We start from the raw sequence: 21853 nt of genomic DNA, 5'->3' as shown, positions 1-21853 counted from the left end.
ATCCTGCTCCGGAGACGATGGAAAACCAGACGGCGGCAGCCAACGCCAGCCAGGAGTGCAGCCTCCGGGCCGACTTCCAGTATTTCCTCTTCCCCACCATCTACATTCCTGTTTTTGTGCTGGGCTTGCTGGAAAACGGGGCCGCCCTCTACCTGCTGACCTGCCGGATCTCACACCCACCTCGCTCCTACGTCTACCTGCTCAGCCTGGCCACGGTGGACACCTTGTTCGTCTGCGTCCTGCCCTTCAGGATCCACTACCACCTCCACCGCAACCACTGGGTCTTCGGGGACGTGGCCTGCCGCGTGACGGGCTTCATGTACTTCCTCAACCTTTACCTCAGCGTGGCCTTCTTCACCGCCATCTGCGTCGACCGGTACATAGCCGTCTTGCACCCCTTGGCGTACGTGCGGATCAAGAGCGGCCACTACACTCTGATCGCTATCGTCCTCTGGGCGGTGGGGCTGACGGCCGGCGGCTCTCTGATCCTGGGAGGCCCTCTGGGCGCCAACGTCAGCGACGCCCAGGTATGCTTCGAGAGCTTTGGGGAAGCTTCCTGGAAGGGGCGCATGCTGCCCTACAACATTTTTGTGCTGATCTTCGGGTTCCTCGTCCCCTTCGTGGTGATCTTGATCAGCTACCCTCTGATCGCCCAGCGAATTTCCCACACCTCAGAGAGCGCCTTGAAAAGGAAGGCTCTGAATACCATCTACCTCATCCTCTTCATCTGCGTCTCCTGCTTCCTCCCCTTCCACCTCACCCACCTCCTCCACCTCCTGATGCGCGTCGGCCTCATCCGGAACTGCCCCACGGCCACCGCCATCTACCAGCTCCGCCGGGTCACCTTAGCCCTGGTTAGCTTCAACTGCTGCCTGAACCCTGTCTTGTATTACTACACCTTGGCCAACAAGCGGTGGCCCTGCCAGCTGCGTTGGCAACGACGGACTTTCAAAGTCTACAGCAGGAGACGCCCCAACCAGAGCGATGTGTTAAACTCGGCTGCCAATGAGGCGATGTCGATGAACCCAAGGAAGTTCTCTGCAGGTGTCACGTGGGAAAAAGTTGAATTTCACGTGTCGGTTTAGGTCAGAGGTTGGCAACCTGTGGCTCTTCCATCTCTCTGCTGCGGCTCCCTGTCGCCAGTCGCTTCCACAATTGATAGGTTAGGACAGGTAGAGGGAAAAGGACGCCGCGCTAGGAGGAGACTCTATGGTGGAGGAACCGGACTTCTGGTCAGCAGAGGAAAAAGGATGCTGTGCTAGGAGGAGGAGACTCTATGGTGGGGGAACCGGACTTCTGGTCAGCAGAGAAAAAGGATGCTGTGCTGGGAGGAGACTCTATGGTGGGGGAACCGGACTTCTGGTCAGCAGAGGAAAAAGGATGCTGTGCTAGGAGGAGACTCTATGGTGGGGGAACCGGACTTCTGGTCAGCAGAGGAAAAAGGATGCTGTGCTAGGAGGAGACTCTATGGTGGGGGAACCGGACTTCTGGTCAGCAGAGGAAAAAGGATGCTGTGCTAGGAGGAGACTCTATGGTGGGGGAACCGGACTTCTGGTCAGCAGAGGAAAAAGGATGCTGTGCTAGGAGGAGGAGACTCTATGGTGGGGGAACCGGACTTCTGGTCAGCAGAGAAAAAGGATGCTGTGCTGGGAGGAGACTCTATGGTGGGGGAACCGACTTCTGGTCAGCAGAGGAAAAAGGACGCCGCGCTAGGAGGAGACTCTATGGTGGGGGAACCGGACTTCTGGTCAGCAGAGGAAAAAGGACGCCGCGCTAGGAGGAGACTCTATGGTGGGGGAACCGGACTTCTGGTCAGCAGAGGAAAAAGGATGCTGTGCTAGGAGACTCTATGGTGGGGGAACCGGACTTCTGGTCAGCAGAGGAAAAAGGATGCTGTGCTAGGAGGAGACTCTATGGTGGGGGAACCGGACTTCTGGTTGGCTCCAGAATTGAAAGGGAGGGGCCTTCTGGTTAGGACCTTTGTGGCTCTTTGAGTGTTTAAGGTTGCCGATCCCTGGTTTACGTTGTGAAGAGGGGCTGCTACTGTCTGGCTTTGCAGATCGGTGGGGTATTTAAAATAAGAGCTTTGGCTGAGAGGGGTAGGTATGCTTAAAATTGTCACATCAAAATTTCAGAAAGCAAAGAGACTGTTTAAATGAAAGGTTTTTGTCTGGATCAAAGACACAAAGACACAGGTGGGTTTTCTCTTGCAGCCTTCCCTGAGCTAAACAGCAACTGAGGTTTAATTGGTTTTAAGGCATTCCAAGGGCCTTTAATCCCTGTAAATAGAGAGATGCTACTGCAGAAGGTCTCAAGGTGAAATTCATATGTTTTTACTACCGGTTCTGTGGGCGTGGCTTGGTGGGCGTGGCAAGGGAAGGATACTGCAAAATCCCCATTCCCTCTACTCAAAATTTCTGCTACCGGTTCTCCAGAACCTGTCAAAACCTGCTGAATTTCACCCCTGGGTAAGATGCCTTATTCCTTGGTTCTGAGGCCTGGTGAGACCCTTTCTAAACCAAGGGCATTTTCTCCCAAGATGCCTGGCGCTTGAGAGGCTGGCCCTCCATGACCAAGGAAGACCACGAATACCGAAAGTAAATGTCTTTATTAAAACAAGAGAGAGAAAGAACACGAGTATTTACACCACTCCTTCTAGGGCTGCGTCACATATTTGGGGCAGGGATTTGTCCTACACGCAGAAGTGTCTTCCGTGGCCAAAGTTTGCGTATCTGGGCACGCAGCTCTTCTTCACACAGGAGAAAAGGAAGCCGTTTCGTTTGGGGCAGAAGCAGGTAGGACCCAAAAATAAAGTGGGGGGGGGAGAAGGGCATTGAGGAGGCAGACAGAAGGGAAGACGATGGGGGAGGATTGGAGGGATGGATAGAGGAGAAAAGCTGCTGAGAAGATGGGTAAGACATTCCCAAACCCCAACGATGACTAAAACAATGTAATTTTTTCCCCCTTTTCCGTCGTCCCACGCAACTCGCCCTTCTCAGTGGCTTAAAGTCTGTGGCGGCAGCTGGAGGCTCCCCGAGGCTCATCCCGTGATCTGGGGCAGGGCTTTCTTCAAAAGAGAGGTGACGTAGCTCCCCATTTCTTCATCCTGCACAGAGAGACCGGATTCAGAGTTTCAGTTCAGTCCTCGGGGTTACGACCACCGCTGAGCCCAACCATTTCTTTTCATTTTTTTAAATTTTTTTTGTTACTTTCATTCTCTTCTATATAGTTACAGGTGTACATCCACCTAGTCACTGTTCTTCTTTGATCACTTTTACAGATTTGTTTTTCCATAGAAAAAGTTAAAATGTACCCTTCCCTCCCCTCCTCTCATAAAATTAAGATTTAAAACTTTACCTGGTACGTCCAGGAGACCAGCAAAAGTTTGGTAGCGGGGTCCTCGGACTGCACCGTAACCTGGATCAAGATGGACTCCACCATGATGGAGGTGTCGGAGAGGTGCTGGACGGAATAATCCTTCAAGGCGCTGGGGAGAAAAACGGCACCCAGCTGAATCCCCCTCCCCACCTTTTCACAGGGCCTCAAAAGACTAGGCTCCACTTCTCACCATCTTTTGATTGCAATCAATTCTTGGATAAGCTCCTCTCCCCAGACAGTTTAATGATCCTCATCATCCCTTGCGGGGTAGAGTCTGGGCAACTGAATGGAGCTATTAGAATTTTTACTGGCCGGATGCCTTTCTTGTCACCAGAGCAGAGCTTTTTTTCCCCAGCAGATACATTCTCATTGTGCCCACAGAGAGAAAATATCTGCTTCTACCTAGGATCGAACTCACAGCCTCCCGATTGTGAGGTGAAAGTCCACCTCTAGGCCACCACACCACTCCCCAGACAATGCCACGAGACCTGCTTTAATCAAATCCCGCTTGTCTCAAATTTTTAAGTGCATTGAACGCGACATGATATTGAAGCAGGTTTCAGTGGAGGTACCTGTCCATGTGAGTTTTCTCTTTCCAACCAAGCCAAATTTCTAGTCCTCAAGGTGGAGCAGATTGCAGCTCCAACCAATCCCAGTCCCTACCCCGAGCACTCACCTTTTCAGGTGGTTGTAAACGTGCAGGCCGGTCTCGTGCTCCTTGCGGGGGTCTTGAAAGTGGATCCGGCAGGTGAAGCGCAGCTGATGCTCCCCCAGCCCCAACTCCTTCAGGGCTTGCTCGGACGAAACCAAGCGGAAGCTCTGTCCGTAAGCAAAAGAGCAAATCGCAATTGACGTGCGGCAGTCTCAGGGGCCAACGGCTGCATGACTGGAACTCTCCTCTCCTGAGGAAATTTAAGGGCTGACAACCACAGACTGCTCCACCCACAGACTTCCTTCTCTATGAAATCCCTTTCACCCAGACCAGGGGTTGGCAACCTTAAAACACTCAAAGAGCCACAAAAGTCCTAACCGGAAGGGCTCCCCCCTTCAATTCTGGAGCTGTCCGGAAATCCGATTCCCCCTACCATAGAGTCTCCTCCTAATGCGGCATCCTTTTTCCTCTACCCGTCCTAACCAAAAGCCCTATCAATTGTGGAGCCGACTGGCGACAGGGAGCCGCAGCAGAGGGATGAAAGAGCCACATGCGGCTCCGGAGCCACAGTTTGCTGAGCCCTGACACTTGCAGCTCCTCTGTCTGGGGAGGCCACCTCATTCGTCTGGAGGCACAAGACCAGATGACATTTCCCTGGGTTGCTTGTCCAAGGCAAAACTTCCCGGGGGGAGGGGGGGGGCTGAGGTTTGTCCCCTCTGTGCCAGGTGAGGTTGGAGGTAGGAAAACAGACCAGGTATTGGGGGGAGATACACTGATTCATACTAAGCTTGCTAGGCCAGCACTGCTGGTTCCTCCCAGTTTTGGCGTAATGTATTTACCTAAAAAAAAGACTTTTGGGCCTCTAAATAAATTCTTTTAAGCCATGCCATTTCAAAGCTTTCCTTTCTCGGGTTCAACATTCTCTGAGGCAGTATTGTCCAGTGGTGAAATCTATTTTTTCCCATCCCTTTCTTTCTCCCTTCCCTTTTTCTCTCCCATCCCTTTCTTTCTTTCTTCTTTTTCTCCCATCCCTCTTTCTTTTCTTTTTCTTCTTTATTTCCTTTCTTTCTTTCTTTCTTTCTTTCTTTCTTCTTTCTTTCTTTCTTCTTTCTTTCTTTTGCTGTACCCCCTCCCATCCCATTTTTGGCCTAGCAGGCCTCAGGGAAGCCTCCTGGGAGCAAAAAGGGACCCCTTATGCTAAAAAAAAAGTTAAAAAAAAGTTCCTATCATTGCGCAGCACAGCTGATCGTCGAAACTTTTTTTTTTTTTACTTTGTTAAGCGTTTTTTTTTATTACTGGTTTGGGCGAACTGCCCCCACCGGTAGCATCTCACCCCCCTGGGGCTGTCCCACCTCCCTTCCCCTGGGAAAAGGCCCATGGTGAAGTGCAAATGGTTTGCCAGATTCCTTTCACTCACGCTATCCTTGATTATCAGAGTTCCATGCAACAGCTTCGGCTTCTTGGAGGCCAGCGAGGGGCCTAGAGAGAGAGAGGGGGAATAAAGCCGAGGAGTCTTTGGGGGCCCCTGGATTTCCAGGGCCTGCTCCCCAAATTCCTTCCCCCTTGGAGACTGTAATGCATGGTGGCTGTTGAGGGCAGTGCCATCTCCCAACGCTCATTCCCTGCAAGGTCTCTTTTCCAATATATTCCAAAGTCCTGGGTAATTTCACCCAGCGGCCACAAGCCTCCATCTTCACCGCCCACCCTGGGGAGGGAGTGCTACTCTAACCAGTTTCAACGTTGAAACTCTTAACATGCTGCTCAGGTTTCAGTCAAACTGCCTGTTTTCAATAAAGGAGAATATTTTGTAGCTCGGGGTTAAAATGACGGGTCCTTGGCGCTCTCTCTGAGCTTGGCTGTTTTCTTGCAGCCGTCTCATTACCCAACTAGGCAACATCATCAGTGACGACTTCCCAAACTGCCTGCTATAAGAACAGCGGTCAAGAGTTCTATACCGCTTCACAGGGCTTTCCCGGGCCTCTCTAAGCGGTTGACGGTGTCTTGCTCCCAACAATCCAGGTCCTCATTTTACCGACCTGGTGAGATTTGAACTGCTGGCAGTAGGCAGAGGAATGCAATACTGCATTCTAACTAGAAGGTAGGTAGGTAGGTAAGGAAGGAAGGATGGAAACGAAGGAAGGAAGGGAAGGAAGGAAAGGACGGAAGGATGGAAAGAAGGAAAGGACAGAAGGATGAAAGGAAGGATGAAAAGGAAGGATGGAAATGAAGGAAGGGAAGGAAGAAAAGGACGGAAGGATGGAAAGGAAGGATGGAAAGAAGGAAAGGACGGAAGGATGGAAAGGAAGGAAGGATGAAAAGGAAAGAAGGATGAAAAGGAAGGGAAGGAAGGATAAAAAGGAAGGAAGGATGGAAAGGAAGGGAGGGAAGGAATGAAGAGAAGGATGGAAAGGAAGGAAGGAAGGATAAAAAGGAAGGGAAGGAGGGAAAGGAAGGAAGGAAGGGTCAACCTTGAGCCTGGTGAGATTCGAACTGTCAAATTGCAGGCAGCCGGGCAATCAGCCGAAGTAGCCTGCACTCTAACCCCTGTGCCACTCCGGCCTTCCAAGGCAGTTGGGATCACCACTCCCGTCAGTCCAACCTATTTGGAAGCACCAGGTTGGGGGGAGGGGGGGAGGCTGCGGCCAGAGCCAAAAAGGAGGCGGCACGATGAGCCAAAGCATCAAGGCACCCAGAGATGGCTTTCCTCCCCGTTAGGATACGAAGGATGGTTTAGCCCTAGCAAGAAACCTACCAGCGGCCAGCTCCCTCTTCAGCAGCCCGAGAGAAATATCCACCGGGATGTTCGGATTGGTGAAGACGGAGACGGTCTCCCCATTGGCAGGCATGTAACACTGCACCCCTGCAAGCAAAGAAAAGCCCAGTTTTCGTTAGCTCCTTGGTGGGGGCTTCTGGCCTAACCTCAAGGAGGACCAGAAGAACCACTGCCAGCCCTTTGACCTGCCTGCTCCTTCATCTGCAGATCCTAAAGCAGGGATGGCAAACCTTTCCAGCCACCGAGGGCGTGTGCCAGGCGTGTGCATTTGCACGCATCAGAGTGCTGAAAACCCAAAGACCAGCATGCACATGCCTGATTTTTAGGCCATTTTTCGGGCCAAAAACGCCCCCCAAACAGCCTGGTTTTTTTGGCCGTTTTCCAGTGCTCCGACGCGGGCGAAGACCAGCAGGAGACGGTGCGCGTGCCCACAGGGAAGGCTCTGCGTGCCACCTCTGGGGTCAGGCCTGCAGCCATCTTTTCTTTTGGGTCTTTGGCCTGCCACACTTTCTATCATTCTACCATGCCTTTTTTCTATTGTGGGAAAATGGGAGAGGGGATTGTATGGAGTTAGATGACAGGTAGCCATAACAACATTCTTTCTAGAAAGCCAAGGTCATCCTTTGTCTTTGCACCTCTGCACCTGACCGGAACTGGATGGGTGGAACTGCCAGTGTGGCAGTGGGAGATTGGACTATGGGATGGACTTGTGGGTGTGGGGGGCAAGAAATTAAACTTTCAACTAGGTGGGGAAAACCGGGAAGCTTTCAGATTCAGGTTTTCCCAGATGTGCCAACAGGTCTCTCTTCATAAATTGGAACTTTGAGCAATACAGAAGGCTTGAACGGATTTCACGCAATTGATATATAGAATAGCCCATTCCCCACCCCTTAAGATCATAGCATCAGGCCAATCGTAAGTCCTTCAAGTGTCAGGTGTGAGATAACTTCAAAAAGACATCACGAAGATGGAATCTTCTATACCGCTTCGTTCAAGCCTTCTGTGTTTCAAGAAGCCCTTGGCGAAGGTCGGGAGGGGGGGACAGGGAGCGGATAGGCTACCCAATAAACACCCCCCCCCCATCCCACCCAGCATTCCTGCTCGAGATGGGACACGTACGGAACTCTTGCTCGATTTTCTGCTTGAGGAACTCCATCTTCTTGGCCTCGCCATGGACCAGCAGGACGTTGCGAGGTTCGGCTTGCCGGATCAGCTGCATGATGCCCTTGGCGTCGGCGTGGGCACTGAAGGACATGTACTCCACCTGTATCTTCACTTCCAGCTGTGGGGAACAATATATATATATTATTCATTTATTTATTTTCTGACTGGCTGTCTGATTTCTTTCTTTCTTTCCTTCTCTTTCTTTCTGTATTTATTCATTTATTTCCTAACTGGCTCTCTGATTTCTTTCTTTCTTTTTCTTTCTTTCTTTATCTTTCTTTCTTTCTGTATTTATTCATTTATTTATTTCTTGACTTGCTGTCTGATTTCTTCTTTCTTTCTTTCTTTCTTTCTTTCTCTCTCTCTCTCTCTCTCTCTCTCTCTCTCTCTTTATTCATTTATTTATTTCCTGACTGGCTGTCCGATTTCTTTCTTTCTTTCTTTCTTTCTTTCTTTCTTTCTTTCTTTCTTTCTTTCTTTCTTTCTTTCCTTCTTTCTTTCTTTTTCTTTCTTTCTTTTCTTTCCTTCCTTCCTTCCTTCCCTCCCTCTTTCTTTTTTCTTTATTTCTTTCTTTCATTCTTAGGCCTTTCACCCCCCCAACCCCGTTTTTGGCCTAGCAGGTTTCAGGGGAACCCCCCCTGCATTCCCCCCCCCTGCATTTCCACAGAACCTGTAGTAAAAAAAATGCTTTAAAAGTTTTTTTTTTAAAAAAAAAAAAGTTCCGAAGATCAACTGTGCGATCGAACAGATTTTTTAAAACTTTTTTTTAGTATTTTTTACGACCAGTTCTGTGAACCAATAGCATTTTTTACTACCAGTTCGGCCGAACCAGCCTGAACCAGAAAGCATTTCGCCCCCGATTTTAGATTGTAGTTTTGCACCTGACCCCATCTCTCTTCACAAATATTTCATCAGTAAATAAAGTAAGGTAGTACAAATTGGGATTCATCCAATACACAACTGTCCCAGTTTTTAAAAAACAGAGGTGCCTAACAGCACACACACACGCACACACCACCCTCTCCCAGATGGTTCAACTCACAATTTGTCTTCCTTCCATTTCTAGCTTCCGTTGCCCGCCCAAAATTTTGTGGCCCACCGTTCCTTGGACACAATATCCCGGCATGATGACCTGGGAAGAAAAACCAAATGGAAATTACAGCAGGCCACATGATGACTCTGAGCAGACAAATAAATAGCAGATAACTCTCCAAACACACACACACACACAGATAACAAGTGGACTTTCAAGGCAACTGAACGCAAATCCACTTTCACACAGAGTTAATAAGGGAACTGATTTTGGGATAACGCAACACACAAGACTATTTGACTGGTTAATCCTTTTCCTAACCCACTGTTATGGTGGGGGATCGCTCTTCAGAAACCAAATCTGCAGATAGATAGATAGATAGATAGATAGATAGATAGATAGATAGATAGATAGAGATAGATAGATACAGAGGGATAGAAAGAGATAGATAGATAAATAGATAAATAGATAAATAGATAGATAGATAGATAGATAGATAGATAGATAGATAGATAGATGATAGATAGATAGATAGATAGATAGATAGATAGATAGATAGATAGATAGATAGATAGATATAGATACAGAGGGATAGAAAGAGAGAGAGAGAGAGAGATACAGCGGGATAGAAATATAGATAGGTAGGTAGGTAGGTAGGTAGGTAGATAGATAGATAGATAGATAGATAGATAGATAGATAGATAGATAGATAGATAGATAGATAGATAGATACAGAGGGATAGAAATATAGGTAGGTAGGTAGGTAGGTAGGTAGGTAGGTAGGTAGGTAGGTAGGTAGGTAGGTAGATAGATAGATAGATAGATAGATAGATAGATAGATGATAGATAGATAGATAGATAGATAGATAGATAGATAGGGATTGATGAATGGATATAGAGATAAGTTGAAGAGGCATAAGGCTAAGTCAGACAATGGAAGCTTAAACAGATCTGAATCTGTGCAGAGAATTGAAACAGAAACTTCAGCAGTCTGCTGCTCTTGAGTGTCAGGCCTGTAGTTATATTCCTTTTAGGATTTTTGGCCTGCCATACTTTCTATTATTGTCCTCTGCTGTTTCATTAGTGTAGTAATTGGGAGGGGGGGAATAGAAAGGAGTAGAATTGTGGAATATGTTGGTCGTCATTCCTTTCTAGAAGCCCAAGGGCATCTTTGGTCTCTACACCTCTGCACCTGACCAGAAACCAGCTGGGTGGAGATGCCAGCGTGGCCGAAGAAGATTGGACCATGTGATGGATTTGTGGGTGTGGGGATAAGATCATGAACTTTCAACTGGGTGGAATCCCAGGAAGTTTTCAGATTTGGGATTTCCACAGATGTGCCAACATGTCTGTCTTATTAAATTGGATCTTTAAGGATAGCTCTGCCTTGGGCTCTGATTTAATTCTGCATGATATTTGGAACGCTGACACTGAGTCTGTGCAGAGAATTGAAACAGAAACTTGAGCAGTCTGCTGCTCTGAGAAGTAAACTAGCAGTCTATCTGGGCTTGTCTTCTGAAATGAAACCAACTCCTTGTGTTTGCCTGTTAACTCTCCTGCCTTGTGTTTACTTGGGAGAACCACCTGTTGGTATTGTACATTGATTCACCTATTTTTATGTATATAAAGAAGTTAATGAATCCTGCTGCATCAGTGCTTTCCAGATTTGAATTTACGCATCTTACAGATGGATCTAATTGACAGCCTGTTTTTAAACAACCCAAGGACAGTTCAAATGATACTTTTAGCCTTTCTGATACGAAGGCCTAAAAACCGCAAGCAAATATTAACAGACAACCTCAACAATTCGTTGCGCAATTTGTTTCTTAATGCTGGACTTGACGTCTTTCTCCTACCATGTTTTTCTCATTACCGGCCCATTTCTTGAAGATATGGAGCGACTGGCCCGCGTGCAGCATCCCTGGTGTAGCAAACACCACCTAGTGGGAGGGGAGGGAGGGGTGAAGGGAGGAGTTTATATCAATTTATCCAAGACTAAATCAGGATCCATCATGGTTCCTCCCTTCTTGCTCACCCAAGTGCAGAACAACGCACCACCGCCAATTTGCCTTGGGGACAATTTGCCATGGAACAAGAGTTACATTAATAGCAAAGAAATGGTGGGACATAATAATTAAGGGATGCCAAAGGAGGAACAAAATGAAACGTGAATTTAAAAAAAAATGAAAATGCTTTAAAAATTATTTTGAATTGTTGAATTGTTCTGTGGCAAGTTGTCCCCGTGGCAAATTGGCCAGGGAAAATGTGGCAAACTGGGTGCAGTGAGTTAAAAGGTAAAGGTTCCCCTCGCCCGTATGTGCTAGTCGTTCCCGACTCTAGGGGGCAGTGCTCATCTCCGTTTCAAAGCCGAAGAGCCGGTGCTGTCCAAAGACGTCTCTTTGGGACTGGCAGGACTCAACTCCCGAAGGCGCACGGAACGCTGTTACTTTCCCACCGAAGGTGGTGCCTATTTTTCTACTTGCATTTTTAGATGCTTTCGAACTGCTAAGTTGGCAGAAGCTGGGACAAGTCACGGGAGCTCCCTCCTTTACATGGTGCTAGGGATTCGAACCGCTGAACTGCCGACCTCTCTGATCGACAAGCTGGGCGTCTTGGCCACTGAGTGACACCGCGTCCCTTTATGGTGAGTCAGCCATGGTGAGTTGTTTGCGGCAAATTGCCGCATTCCGGCCCATCCCTTTTACACAAGCATGCCGTGGTTTGAAGCACCCTCCCACCCCCACCCCTCTGCTTTCCTACCATGGGCCCAGGATTGTCAACATAGGTCCTCTCAAAAGGTTTAATGTGCTTGAACTCAAACATGTTCCTCTGGACGAAGGTTTTCCGGATCTTCTGATTGGTCCACGTGATGAAGAGCTTGTAGTAGTGGTTTGCCTTCTCCGTCAGCCCCGTGGAGAAGTAGATGGGCGCCTTCAAATTCATGCGCTCCCTCGGGTGGGAAAAAGAGGGGGGGGGGAACCAAGAGTGTGACCCTCGCACTTCAAGGCAGGGCAAACGAGAGAACTCTCCCTCCGTTTCCTTGCTTGGCCCGACTCCCATCCCATTTTCTGAGCCACTGGTGAAGTTGCAAGCCCAGCTGGTTCGCCCCTGAACTCAGCTTGAAATGGGATGAAGGAGGGGAGGGTTTAAAGCGTGGCTGGCTGAGGAATTCTGGGAATTCACAGGCTGCCAAGGTTTGAGACCCTTGCTACCAGCCGATCACGGCGCTTGGGAGGAAAGGTTCCCCCAAGCAGCATGGGTTTGCTTTCAGCAAGGGGAGAATAAGGATTTTAAGGCAAAGGACCAAGGACTGCTGCTTACCAGAAGGTTTCCAGCAAAATGCAGAGTTCTTGAGCCCGGCCCAGAGCAAAGACTGGGATCAGGACCTGTAGGCAGGGAAAGAAAGGAAGGAAGGAAGGAAGGAAGGAAGGAAGGAAGGAAGAAAGAAAGGGAGAGAGGAAGAAAGAGAGGAAGGAAGAAAGAGAGGAAGAGAGGAAGGAAGAGAGGAAGGAAGGAAAGAAAGGGAGGAAGGAAAGAAGGAGTGGAGGAAGGAAGGAAGGAAGGAAGAAAGAAAGAAAGAAAGAAAGAAAGAAAGAGAGGAAGGAAGGAAGGAAAGGGAGGAAAGAAGGAAAGAAAGGGAGGAAGGAAGGAAGGAAGGAAGGAGGGGAGGAAGGAGGGGGGGGAAAGAAAGAAAGAAAGGGAGGAAGGAAGGGGGGGAGAAAAGGAAGGAGAGGAAGGAAAGGAAGAAGGAAAGGAAGGAGGGGAGGAAAGGAAGGAAGAATGGAAGCAGATAAAGAAAGAAAAAGAAGGAAAGGAAGGAAAGAAAGGAGGAAGGAAGGGGAGGAAAGGAGGGAGGAGAGAGAGAGAGAGAAAAAGAAAGGAAAAAGGGAAGAAAGAAGGAAAGAAAGAGAAGGAAAAACCGGAGGGAAGGAAGAAAGGAGAGGGATAAAAAGGAAAGAAAGAAGGAAGGAAAGGAAGAAGATGAGGGAGGGAAGGAAGGAAGGAGATAGAAAGAAGGAAGGAAGAATGGAAAGAAAGAAAGAAAGAAAGGAAGGAAGGAAGGAAGGAAGAAAGAAAGAAAACAAGCATTAATTTCAGGTGGAAAACTGCAGTCCACCATCATCCCCGCTGAGAGTGGAGGAGAGGCAAAGTGAGACAAAGATATTAGGTTTGGTCTGCCCTATGCCAGCATGCCAACCCCTCAGCCCTCCCCAGTGCCCAGAGGCAGCAAAAGCAGTTGTGAATCCCCACCCCCACCCCAGTTCCTGCCTGATGCCACCATCTCAGTCGTCCTCTGATGCTGCTGCTTCCTTGTTACGTTTCTCTCTCTTCTCCAAACTGTTGCGTGGCGAGGCTAGCAGGCCCCCACATCCCCCAGCGAGCCACCCTCAGGCGCTCTGCCCACAATGGAGCATTCCCCCTTGCGGACGGTTCCGTCTTTGGCGCAATCCAGTGGCATCAGCTACCTTCCCCCCGCGTTCGATGGTCTCGTGCACCTTCTTCAAGAAATCTCTCTCTCTGCAGCGTTTGGAGTCCCTGATGGTGGTGGCGTAGGTGGACTCAGAAATCAGAAGGTCTGGGCGGCATTTGTCAATCCAGGCAGCCCTGAAAAAGCAAAGCACGGAAGCGGATTTCAACGCCCAAAGATGCCACTTGCTGGATTCCTTTTTTCCTCCCCTCTCTCTTAAAAACAAAAAACTATCACCCTCTTCTAACTTGGGAATGTTATCAAATGCAACATTTTAAAAGACATTGAATTATGGACTTAAAACCTTTTCTTTTATTAGGTAAAAAAGGTTCCCCTCGTACATCTGTGCTAGTCGTTCCCAACTCTAGGGGGCGGTGCTCATCTCCGTTCCAAAGCCGAAGAGCCAGCACTGTCCAAAGACGTCTCCATGGTCATGTGGCTGGCATGACTCAACTCCCGAAGCCGCACGGAACGCTGTTCCCTCGTTCCCTATTTTTCTACTTGCATTTTTTTACGTGCTTTTGAACTGCTGGATTGGCAGAAGCTGGGACAAGTTAACAGGAGCTCACTCCGTTATGCAGCACTAGGGATTTGAACTGTCGACCTTTCTGATTGACAAGCTCAGAGTCTTAGCCACTGAGCCACCGTGTCCCCTAGGGATTTGAACTGTCAACCTTTCTGATTGACAAGCTCAGAGTCTTAGCCACTGTCAGCCTCTGCTTTGCTGCTGCTTCAGCTGCCATTGAAATGGGGAGGGAGGGCATGGTATTTGGGAGGGGATTGATGGTTGTGCTGGAGGAAGATCCTGGGGTTTCTACTGCCTGTCTTACTGCGCATGCAGAGGAGGTTTCCCGCCAAGGCCAACGGCACCGACATTCCATCTTGGTGATGCCTTTCGAAGTTATCTCGCACCTGACACTTGGGAGAATTATGATTGGACTGTGCATGGGATGCCAAGGGGTGGGGAATGGGATATACAATATATCATTCGCTTTCACGCCTAAATAATCAGACTTCGCTTTGCTACGCTTCTGTTCATTTATAATTAGTAAAAGTACACTTGATTTCTATCAATGTGGTCTTGTGGTTTTCTTTCCTGATTATCCAATGAAGAAGTGCTGACAGCCACTGAGCCACCGTGTCCCTACTATTCCCAGATGGTCTCCCATCCAAGTACTAACCAGGCCTGAACCCTACTTAGCTTTCGAGATCAAAATAAGTGGAATTAAATCAGTTATCCATATCAATTCCTCCCACCGAATCCGAAGTGCTTACCCCAGATGCCTGTCTGGCGTCATGTTATAGTCACCCTAATAAAGAGAAGGAAATTAAAAACAGTATTTTACTCATTCCATTTTACATCCTCTTCTTTTCAGATCAAAGTTTACAGGCTGGAAACAGCAAAAGTACCAAAGATTTTAAAAAAATCAATAACTTAAAAACGAATGTTAAAAAAAACAAAACAGATTAAACATTTAAAACTCTAACCCAGGGATAGTCAACCTTTTTACACCTACCGCTCACTTTTGTATCTCTGTTAGTAGTAAAATTTTCTAACCGCCCACCGGTTCCAGAGTAATGGTGATTTTATGAAAACCTAATGAAAATGTTTTTAAATAATGCTATGATTTTTTTTTTTAAAGTCAATTAAAATTTTAAAAAAGGAAAGTGCTTCAGTATCGGACAAAACTCCTACCGCCCACCATGAAAGCTGGAATGACCACTAGTGGGCGGTAAGGACCAGGTTGACTACCATTGCTATAACCAAAGAGGTGTGTGTTTAACCGATCTTCTAAAGCAGTGTTTCTCAACCTTGGCAACTTAAAGATGTCCGGACTTCAACTCCCAGAATTCCCCAGCCAGCATTCGCTGGCTGGGGAATTCTGGGAGTTGAGGTCCGGACATCTTCAAGTTGCCAAGGTTGAGAAACACTGTAATAGAGAGAGGAGAGAAAATACTAGGAAGTGGAGAGGAAGTAATAGAGAGAAGAGGGAAAGGGGAAAGGGGAGGAAGAAAGGAAGAAAAGGAAAGGAGAAAGGAAGGAAGATGTTCTGTCCTAGGCTTCCCCACCAGCACGAAGCCAATTCCTCATCCCGATAAACCCCTTTTATTTAATTGACAGTGAATTCCTCTCCAGCCAAGTCTTCCCTCTCCCACAGTCTTTCAAGATCGTTCACAATCACCAACCTTGATCTGGCTTTGGGGCCAGTTGGTTCTTGGGGGTCTCAGCCCCCGGGGGTGGGGGGTGGGTCTCTAACCTTGGCAACTTTTAAGACTCGTGAACTTCAACTCCCAGAGTTCCTCAGCCAGCAAAGCTGGGCAATGATATAATGAAAGAGCTTTAGGCAATTCCTATTATGGCTCTGCCTGAAGTAGGTAGACCTTTGTGATGTAGAATAGACTGGCGAATGCTGGATGGGGAATTCTGGGAGTTGAAGCCCGGACATCTTCCAGTTGCCAAGGTTGAGAAACACTGTTCTAAAGAGTATATAGACAAATGCAACTCTGCAGGAAATCAGGGAACAAGAGCAAGTGATTGCTAGGGGCTTAAAACTAAAGGGACCTCCCCGAAGATTTATAATCCTTCACCATTATCAACCTTCACTTTTTCTTCTGCAGTAGCAGTACCTTGCCACAGGAGGGCAGTATTTACTCTCTCACTCTCTCTGCACTTTGCAATGACTACGTATATCCACCAGGGGCAGCCTTTACGGTCCTTTGCATTGGGTTGTTTTTAAATGGGGAAAGCTATGGCAAATCATTCTAGACAGCCTCCTAAAAAGCAGAGACATCATCCTGCCAATACAAGGGTGTCTAGTCAAGGCTGTGGTTTTCCCAGTTGCAAGGGATGGCTGTGAAGGTTGGACCGTAAGGAAGGCTGAGCGCCAAAGAATGGAAACTAATGTTAAAAATGCTCGCTAACAAGCTGCATGTAAGTGTTGTGGCTTGCCAGTGGCCAGCAGTAGATTCGGAGAGTGGAGGTTGGGGAGGAAGATGGGCCAGTCCTGGAGTCTGGGGAAGGCTCTGATGAGGGCTCTGTGTTGGAGGCAGAGAGGGGGCCAGAGCCGTCTGCCAGTTATCAGCTGCCTTCGGAGTTGGAGATCAGTGGGGCAGAACAACAGCTGGAGCCTGTTCCCAGTGTGTGCATGCACAGAGCTGCCAGACGAAGGGAACAGCTAAAGAATAGGGGTCGACTTGGGAGAAAGGCCACAGGTGGATGGTGAATGGCCCCTCCCAGAGGGAATAAAAGAGGAGCAAAAGGGGAGTGGAGCTTGCAGGAGACCATTAGTTTGCTTAATTGGTTGGTGACTCTCCGAGGCTCCTTACCAAGTTCTGCAGAGATCGGCCTGGCAGCTCTCCAAGCCAGATAAGGTCTGTGACCGTAAATCCTCCTTTGAAAGACTTTGCTGGATGTGACTGAGCAGAATTCACAGTCCTTTAATAAAAGGGTTTTTTGTTGGGGCGAGGAGTTTGCTTCAGGCTCTCGGGAAGCCTCAGTCAGAACAACAAGGACCTCACATAAAACAGAATCTGGGTTGAAAGGGACCAAGTCACTTACAGTATAAACCACTGATTCACAACCGACTTTAATCTGGAACATCGCAGCCCCAAGGACGTGGCCAGCATAATATGCCTTAATCTCCAACTCACTGTCCACCTAAAAACAGAGATTGTTTTTAAAACAGTGATCATAAGGAGATTGAAAAACCAGTAGTAACAAACCAGCGTTTTGTCAAGGCTGCGTTACAATTTTTTGAGGATCTCCCAAATTCAGTGAAGAGCCTGAAAAACCTGATCAGACTTAATCAATTACTAAACCAGGTAATAAACATGTCACCCCAACTGTTTTTTCAATAGCAAATTTGGCCAGTTTGCCATCATTGTGTGAACAAGTGTCCTGTGTAAGCCACGACATCCAAATTGTGTGCCTTATGTGTTGTGTCATTTGTGACATGTTGTGATCCAGGGTGTGTCATTTCCTGCTCCTTCGGGACTAGAAACACGAGGATTTACAATATACATTTATACCACAAACGCTCTTTCCCTTAGCTGACTTATAGTCAGAATTTGGCTCTTTCCCCTGCCCCCCCCCCAAGTACGGGGTGTTAGATCTGTCTTTCTTGACCGAGTGCCCCAATCCTTGGTCTCACCAGATCTAAGGTTGAGTAGATCCAAACTTGGATGATCCCAGAGTAAATGCAGCTACAAATATGACTTTTAAGGCAACGGTAAAGGTTCCCCTCACCCATATGTGCTAGTCGTTCCCGACTCTAGGGGGCGGTGCTCATCTCCGTTTCAAAGCACAAGAGCCAGCGCTGTCCGAAGACGTCTCCGGGGTCATGTGGCCGGCAGGACTCAACTCCTGAAGCCGCACAGAACGCTGTTCCCTTCCCACCAAAGGTGGTTCCTACTTTTCTACTTGCATTTTTTTAACGTGCTTTCGAACTGCTAGGTTGGCAGAAGCTGGGACAAGTCACGGGAGCTCCCTCCGTTACGCGGTGCTGGGGATTCGAACCGCCGACCTGCTGACCTTTCTGATCGACATGACTTTTACCTTTGTTCATATATGGAGGGTGAGTGGGGTATCCAGACCTTTTGCCAACTTGGGCAGAAATCCCTCCGCCATGTTCTGGTGGAGGGATTTGGAATGTTCTGGAATGTTCTGGAAATCCGAGCTACGCGGTGCAAAGATTCCCCTCCCCCTTACCTGCACAGTCTGATGAAGGTGGACAGCCACCACTTTCTTCATGCAGTCCTTGATCATCTGGGAGGTGAAGAAGTTCGTCTCCCCTTTCTTGTCCACGGTGATTTTCCGGAAATCTTCCAGGAGAATGGGGCAAATGGCTTTTGTCGGGTGGGTCATGTAAATCGGCCCATCGTAGCCGACCATCTCGCTGAAGTAGGGCAGGGCGCCACAGTGATCCAGGTGGAAGTGGCTGGGAAGGACAGGAATGCAAAACGGGCTTTTACAACGGACTCAAACCGGGGAGTTTCAGTTCAACCCCATTTTGTTTTTGGTTTTCTAGATCCTTCTAAACACCAGTTACAGAACTGACCTGTGGCTTTCTGAATAAGACAGGTTCATAGCATTCGACGGGCCTTCAAATTTTTAGGTTCTATTGTATCTCAAGATCTAAAATGGACCCCTAACATCAAAAACGTCATCAAAAAAAAGCACAAGAAAGAATGTTTTTTCTGCGCCAACTCAGGAAGCTCAAACTGCCCAAAGAGCTGCTGGTTCTGTTCTACAAAGGAATGATGGAGTCTTGTCCTCTCCACCTCCGTAACTGTCTGGTTTGGCTCTGCAACCCAACAAGACAGACACGGACTTCAACAGATAATCAGAACTGCAGAACAAACAATGGCTGCCAACCTGCCTTCCATTGAGGACCTGGACACTGCAGGAGTCAAAAAGAAGGCTGTGAAAATATCTCCAGACCCCTCACATCCTGGACGTAAATTGTTTCTACTCCTACCCTCAAAACGACACTATAGGGCACTGCACACCAAGACAACTAGACAGAAGGACAGCTTTCCCCCTGAACGCCATCACTCTGCTAAACAAATCATTCCCTCAACATTGTCAAAACTATTTACTAAGGCTGCATTACTATTTCTATTAGTCTTCTCATCGTTCCTATCCCCCATCTCCTCCCACTTATGACTGCAGGACTGGAACTTTGTGGCTTGTATCCTTACAATTTATATTGGTATTGATTTGTTTCCTGATTGCTTATTTGTACGCTGTGACTATCATCAAGTGTTTTACCTTATGATTCTTGACGAATATATTCTATTTTATTCTCCTTATGTACATCGAGAGCCTATGCACCAAAGACAAATTCCTTGTGTGTCCAATCACACTTGGCCAATAAAAGAATTCTAGTCTAGTCTAGTCTATTCCATATTCTATTCTATATTCTATTCTATTGTCTATCTTCTATTCTATTCTGTCTATGCTATATTCTATTCTATATTCTATTCTATATTCTATTCTATTGTCTATCTTCTATTCTGTCTATGCTATATTCTATTCTAACCTATATTCTATTCTATTCTATATTCTATAATCTATTCTATTGTCTATCTTCTATTCTATTCTGTCTATGCTGTATTCTATTCCATTCTATTCTATATTCTATTTTATTCTATTCTATTCCATATTCTATTCTATTCCATATTCTATTCTATTGTCTATCTTCTATTATATTCTGTCTATGCTATATTCTATTCTATTCTATATTCTATTTTATTCTATTCTATTCTCTATTCTATTCTATATTCTATTTTATTCCTTTCAAACAAACAGAATTACAGCAGAGACTGTTTCGCTAATTGTTAATTCGCTTTCTGAGCACTGTAAGAATAAAAGAACCTTTTTACAGACTGATACAGCAAATGAAATGAATCTGATCTGCTTGTTTAAATAAAAACCTGTTGTCCCCCCAAAATGTCAATCAAAGACATAAGCCACTTCAAACAAGCATCTTCCTGCAAACTTTCCAACCCACAAAATACTATAAATGAAAATCTCCAAAAAATTCAGCAAGGGACAGGAACTGGAGAGGCACAGCGGGAAAACCTGTGTGAAGTTTACAAGAATTCCAGAGGTTTTTAAGTTGTTGTTGTTGTTGTTGTTATATTATATTATTATTATTTGAAACACCAGGACCTCACTGACATCTGCAAACATGAGACTGGGAAATAGGAAAAAAAAATCGCCGAAGTCCCACAGTGCAGTCCAACCTGTTCTGCAGGCAGCCTCTCAGGCAGCACAGGTCAACTTAGTTCATAGGTAGTAAACGGGCGGTAGGTTTTCTTTTCACCTGCTAAAACACAAGGCAGGTGCGCTCACCTAATGATGACGCAGTCCAGGAAGTCAGTCAGCCTTCCGTTCTGAGTGATGTAGGAAAAATCAGGAAACCGCCTCTAGAAGACACAAAGGAGGGCAGCATGTCAGGACTTTTTCTCCCTCTAGCTCTCTGCTTCCCACAGATCTCAGGCTGCCTGGACCATTTTGAGCCAGGGATTGCAGGAGGATGAGCATTCAGAGCCCCGTTCACAAGATGAAACGCAGCAGGACCTTCTTCCATTGGCCAAGTCTTGAGCGCCAAAAACCCAATTGGACCAGGCTCCAAATATTTTGACAGGGAAACCGCCATTCAGAAAGTAGTTTGGGGTTAGGGTTAGTGAGGCTAACCCCAGTTAGTGGGGGTTAGGGACTGTTCAGAGATGCATACCGCAAGCCAAGGTCTTATTTTCTTTTAACCCTCAAATTAAGCACTTTATTTTCGGGGAGGCCTTATTATTTTTGAGGTGCGTGATCCCTGGCCAGATCAATTAGGGCGCCACACCATGCGCCAATCCCACTTACATCATCATTAAATCCCATGTGCATCCCGCAATCCAGCATAACGTTCTTCCCTGCAATGGACACAAGGATGCAGCTGCGACCCACATCCTGGCCAGCTCCTGAAAAAAGCAAGAGAGAGAGAGAGAAGAGAGAGAGAGAGAGAGACAGAGAGAAAGAGAGACAGACAGAGAGAGACAGAGAGAGAGACAGACAGACACAGACAGAGAGACAGAGACAGACAGAGAGAGAGACAGAGAGAGAGAGACACAGACAGAGAGACAGAGAGAGACAGAGAGAGAGACAGAGAGAGAGTTGAGTGTTAATCTATCCATTTCTGCGCATTCTAATATTTTTTTTAATTACATTCTCACCTGACGGAATCTCATCGTTTTTCCACTGCTGTGCACATACAATTCTGGTTGCGGTTAGTATATGTAAAACCATATATATAGTCCTTTTATCATATTTTTCCGGTATAATGTCCAACAAAGATATCTCTGGTTTCAAATCTATGTTCTGCTTTATCATTTTTTCCAACCAAGTATGTATTTTCATCCAATTTTTATATTTAAGCTTTTTGGCATGTCCACCACATTACCCCACTTTTGAAAGAGACTCCCTTAGGGCAGAGTCTTCTGGTTCAGATCCCCATTTTTTTATGACCCCACCCCCCCACCCCGAAAGAAAATTACCTAGGGGAGTAACTTTTATTTCAGGCATCTTGGAAGGAAGGTGGCTTCCCAAGTATCTGCAGCGATCACCGTCTCGGCATTACTGGCAAGCTTGACCAAAATTTCCTAGAGAGAAGAGAAAGACGGTGCTGAGCTACAGAAACAAGGGAAAAAATGAACACTTTTATTCTTTAACAGGGTGGGTTTGATTTAAATCACGGTTTAAAATCATGATTTCAATCACTAGTAAAAAGGCTTGATTTTAAATCAGCTCGGTTAATTTAAATCATATTTCAATCACTAGTAAAAAGGCTTGATTTTAAATCAGCTCGGGTAATTTAAATCATGATTTCAATCACC

The 21853-nt window shown here is 46.9% G+C and overlaps 2 protein-coding genes across 2 annotated transcripts; one reads left to right on the top strand and one right to left on the bottom strand.

Moving 5' to 3' along the window:
- The first annotated feature begins 7 nt into the window (after positions 1-7).
- Positions 8-1157, top strand: LOC116518426 (lysophosphatidic acid receptor 6-like). Its single transcript, XM_032231802.1, has one exon. It carries the CDS (start codon positions 18-20, stop codon positions 1083-1085), a length of 1068 nt encoding a protein of 355 aa, XP_032087693.1. The 5' UTR covers positions 8-17; the 3' UTR covers positions 1086-1157.
- A 1432-nt stretch (positions 1158-2589) lies between these two features.
- INTS11 (integrator complex subunit 11) lies at positions 2590-21619 on the bottom strand. Its single transcript, XM_032231801.1, has 17 exons — positions 21515-21619; positions 20844-20941; positions 20325-20398; positions 18177-18405; positions 17028-17126; positions 14744-14778; positions 13467-13605; positions 12322-12386; positions 11761-11950; positions 10857-10940; positions 9010-9099; positions 7923-8085; positions 6783-6890; positions 5448-5509; positions 4055-4197; positions 3358-3487; positions 2590-3106 (listed from the first exon to the last, which is right to left on the bottom strand). Exons 1-17 carry the CDS (start codon positions 21540-21542, stop codon positions 3041-3043), a joined length of 1803 nt encoding a protein of 600 aa, XP_032087692.1. The 5' UTR covers positions 21543-21619; the 3' UTR covers positions 2590-3040.
- Positions 21620-21853: the final 234 nt, after the last annotated feature.

This window comes from Thamnophis elegans, chromosome 15 (genome assembly GCF_009769535.1).
Source record: "Thamnophis elegans isolate rThaEle1 chromosome 15, rThaEle1.pri, whole genome shotgun sequence".
NCBI lineage: Eukaryota > Metazoa > Chordata > Lepidosauria > Squamata > Colubridae > Thamnophis > Thamnophis elegans.
The sequence above is the reverse complement of the archived record's forward strand: the minus strand, read 5'-3'. Positions and strand labels throughout refer to the sequence as shown.

Bases quoted from the DNA above. Each gene is read 5' to 3' on its own strand.
- LOC116518426 (XM_032231802.1), top strand. From the start codon at position 18: ATGGAAAACCAGACGGCGGCAGCCAACGCCAGCCAGGAGTGCAGCCTC.
- INTS11 (XM_032231801.1), bottom strand. From the start codon at position 21,542: ATGCCTGAAATAAAAGTTACTCCCCTAG. The intron at 17,127-18,176 runs GTAAGGGGGAGG...CTCTGTTTTTAG, and splicing joins ACCTTCATCAGACTGTGCAG to GTGGACAGTGAGTTGGAGAT. The intron at 3,488-4,054 runs GTGAGTGCTCGG...TTTTCTCCCCAG, and splicing joins GTTTACAACCACCTGAAAAG to CGCCTTGAAGGATTATTCCG.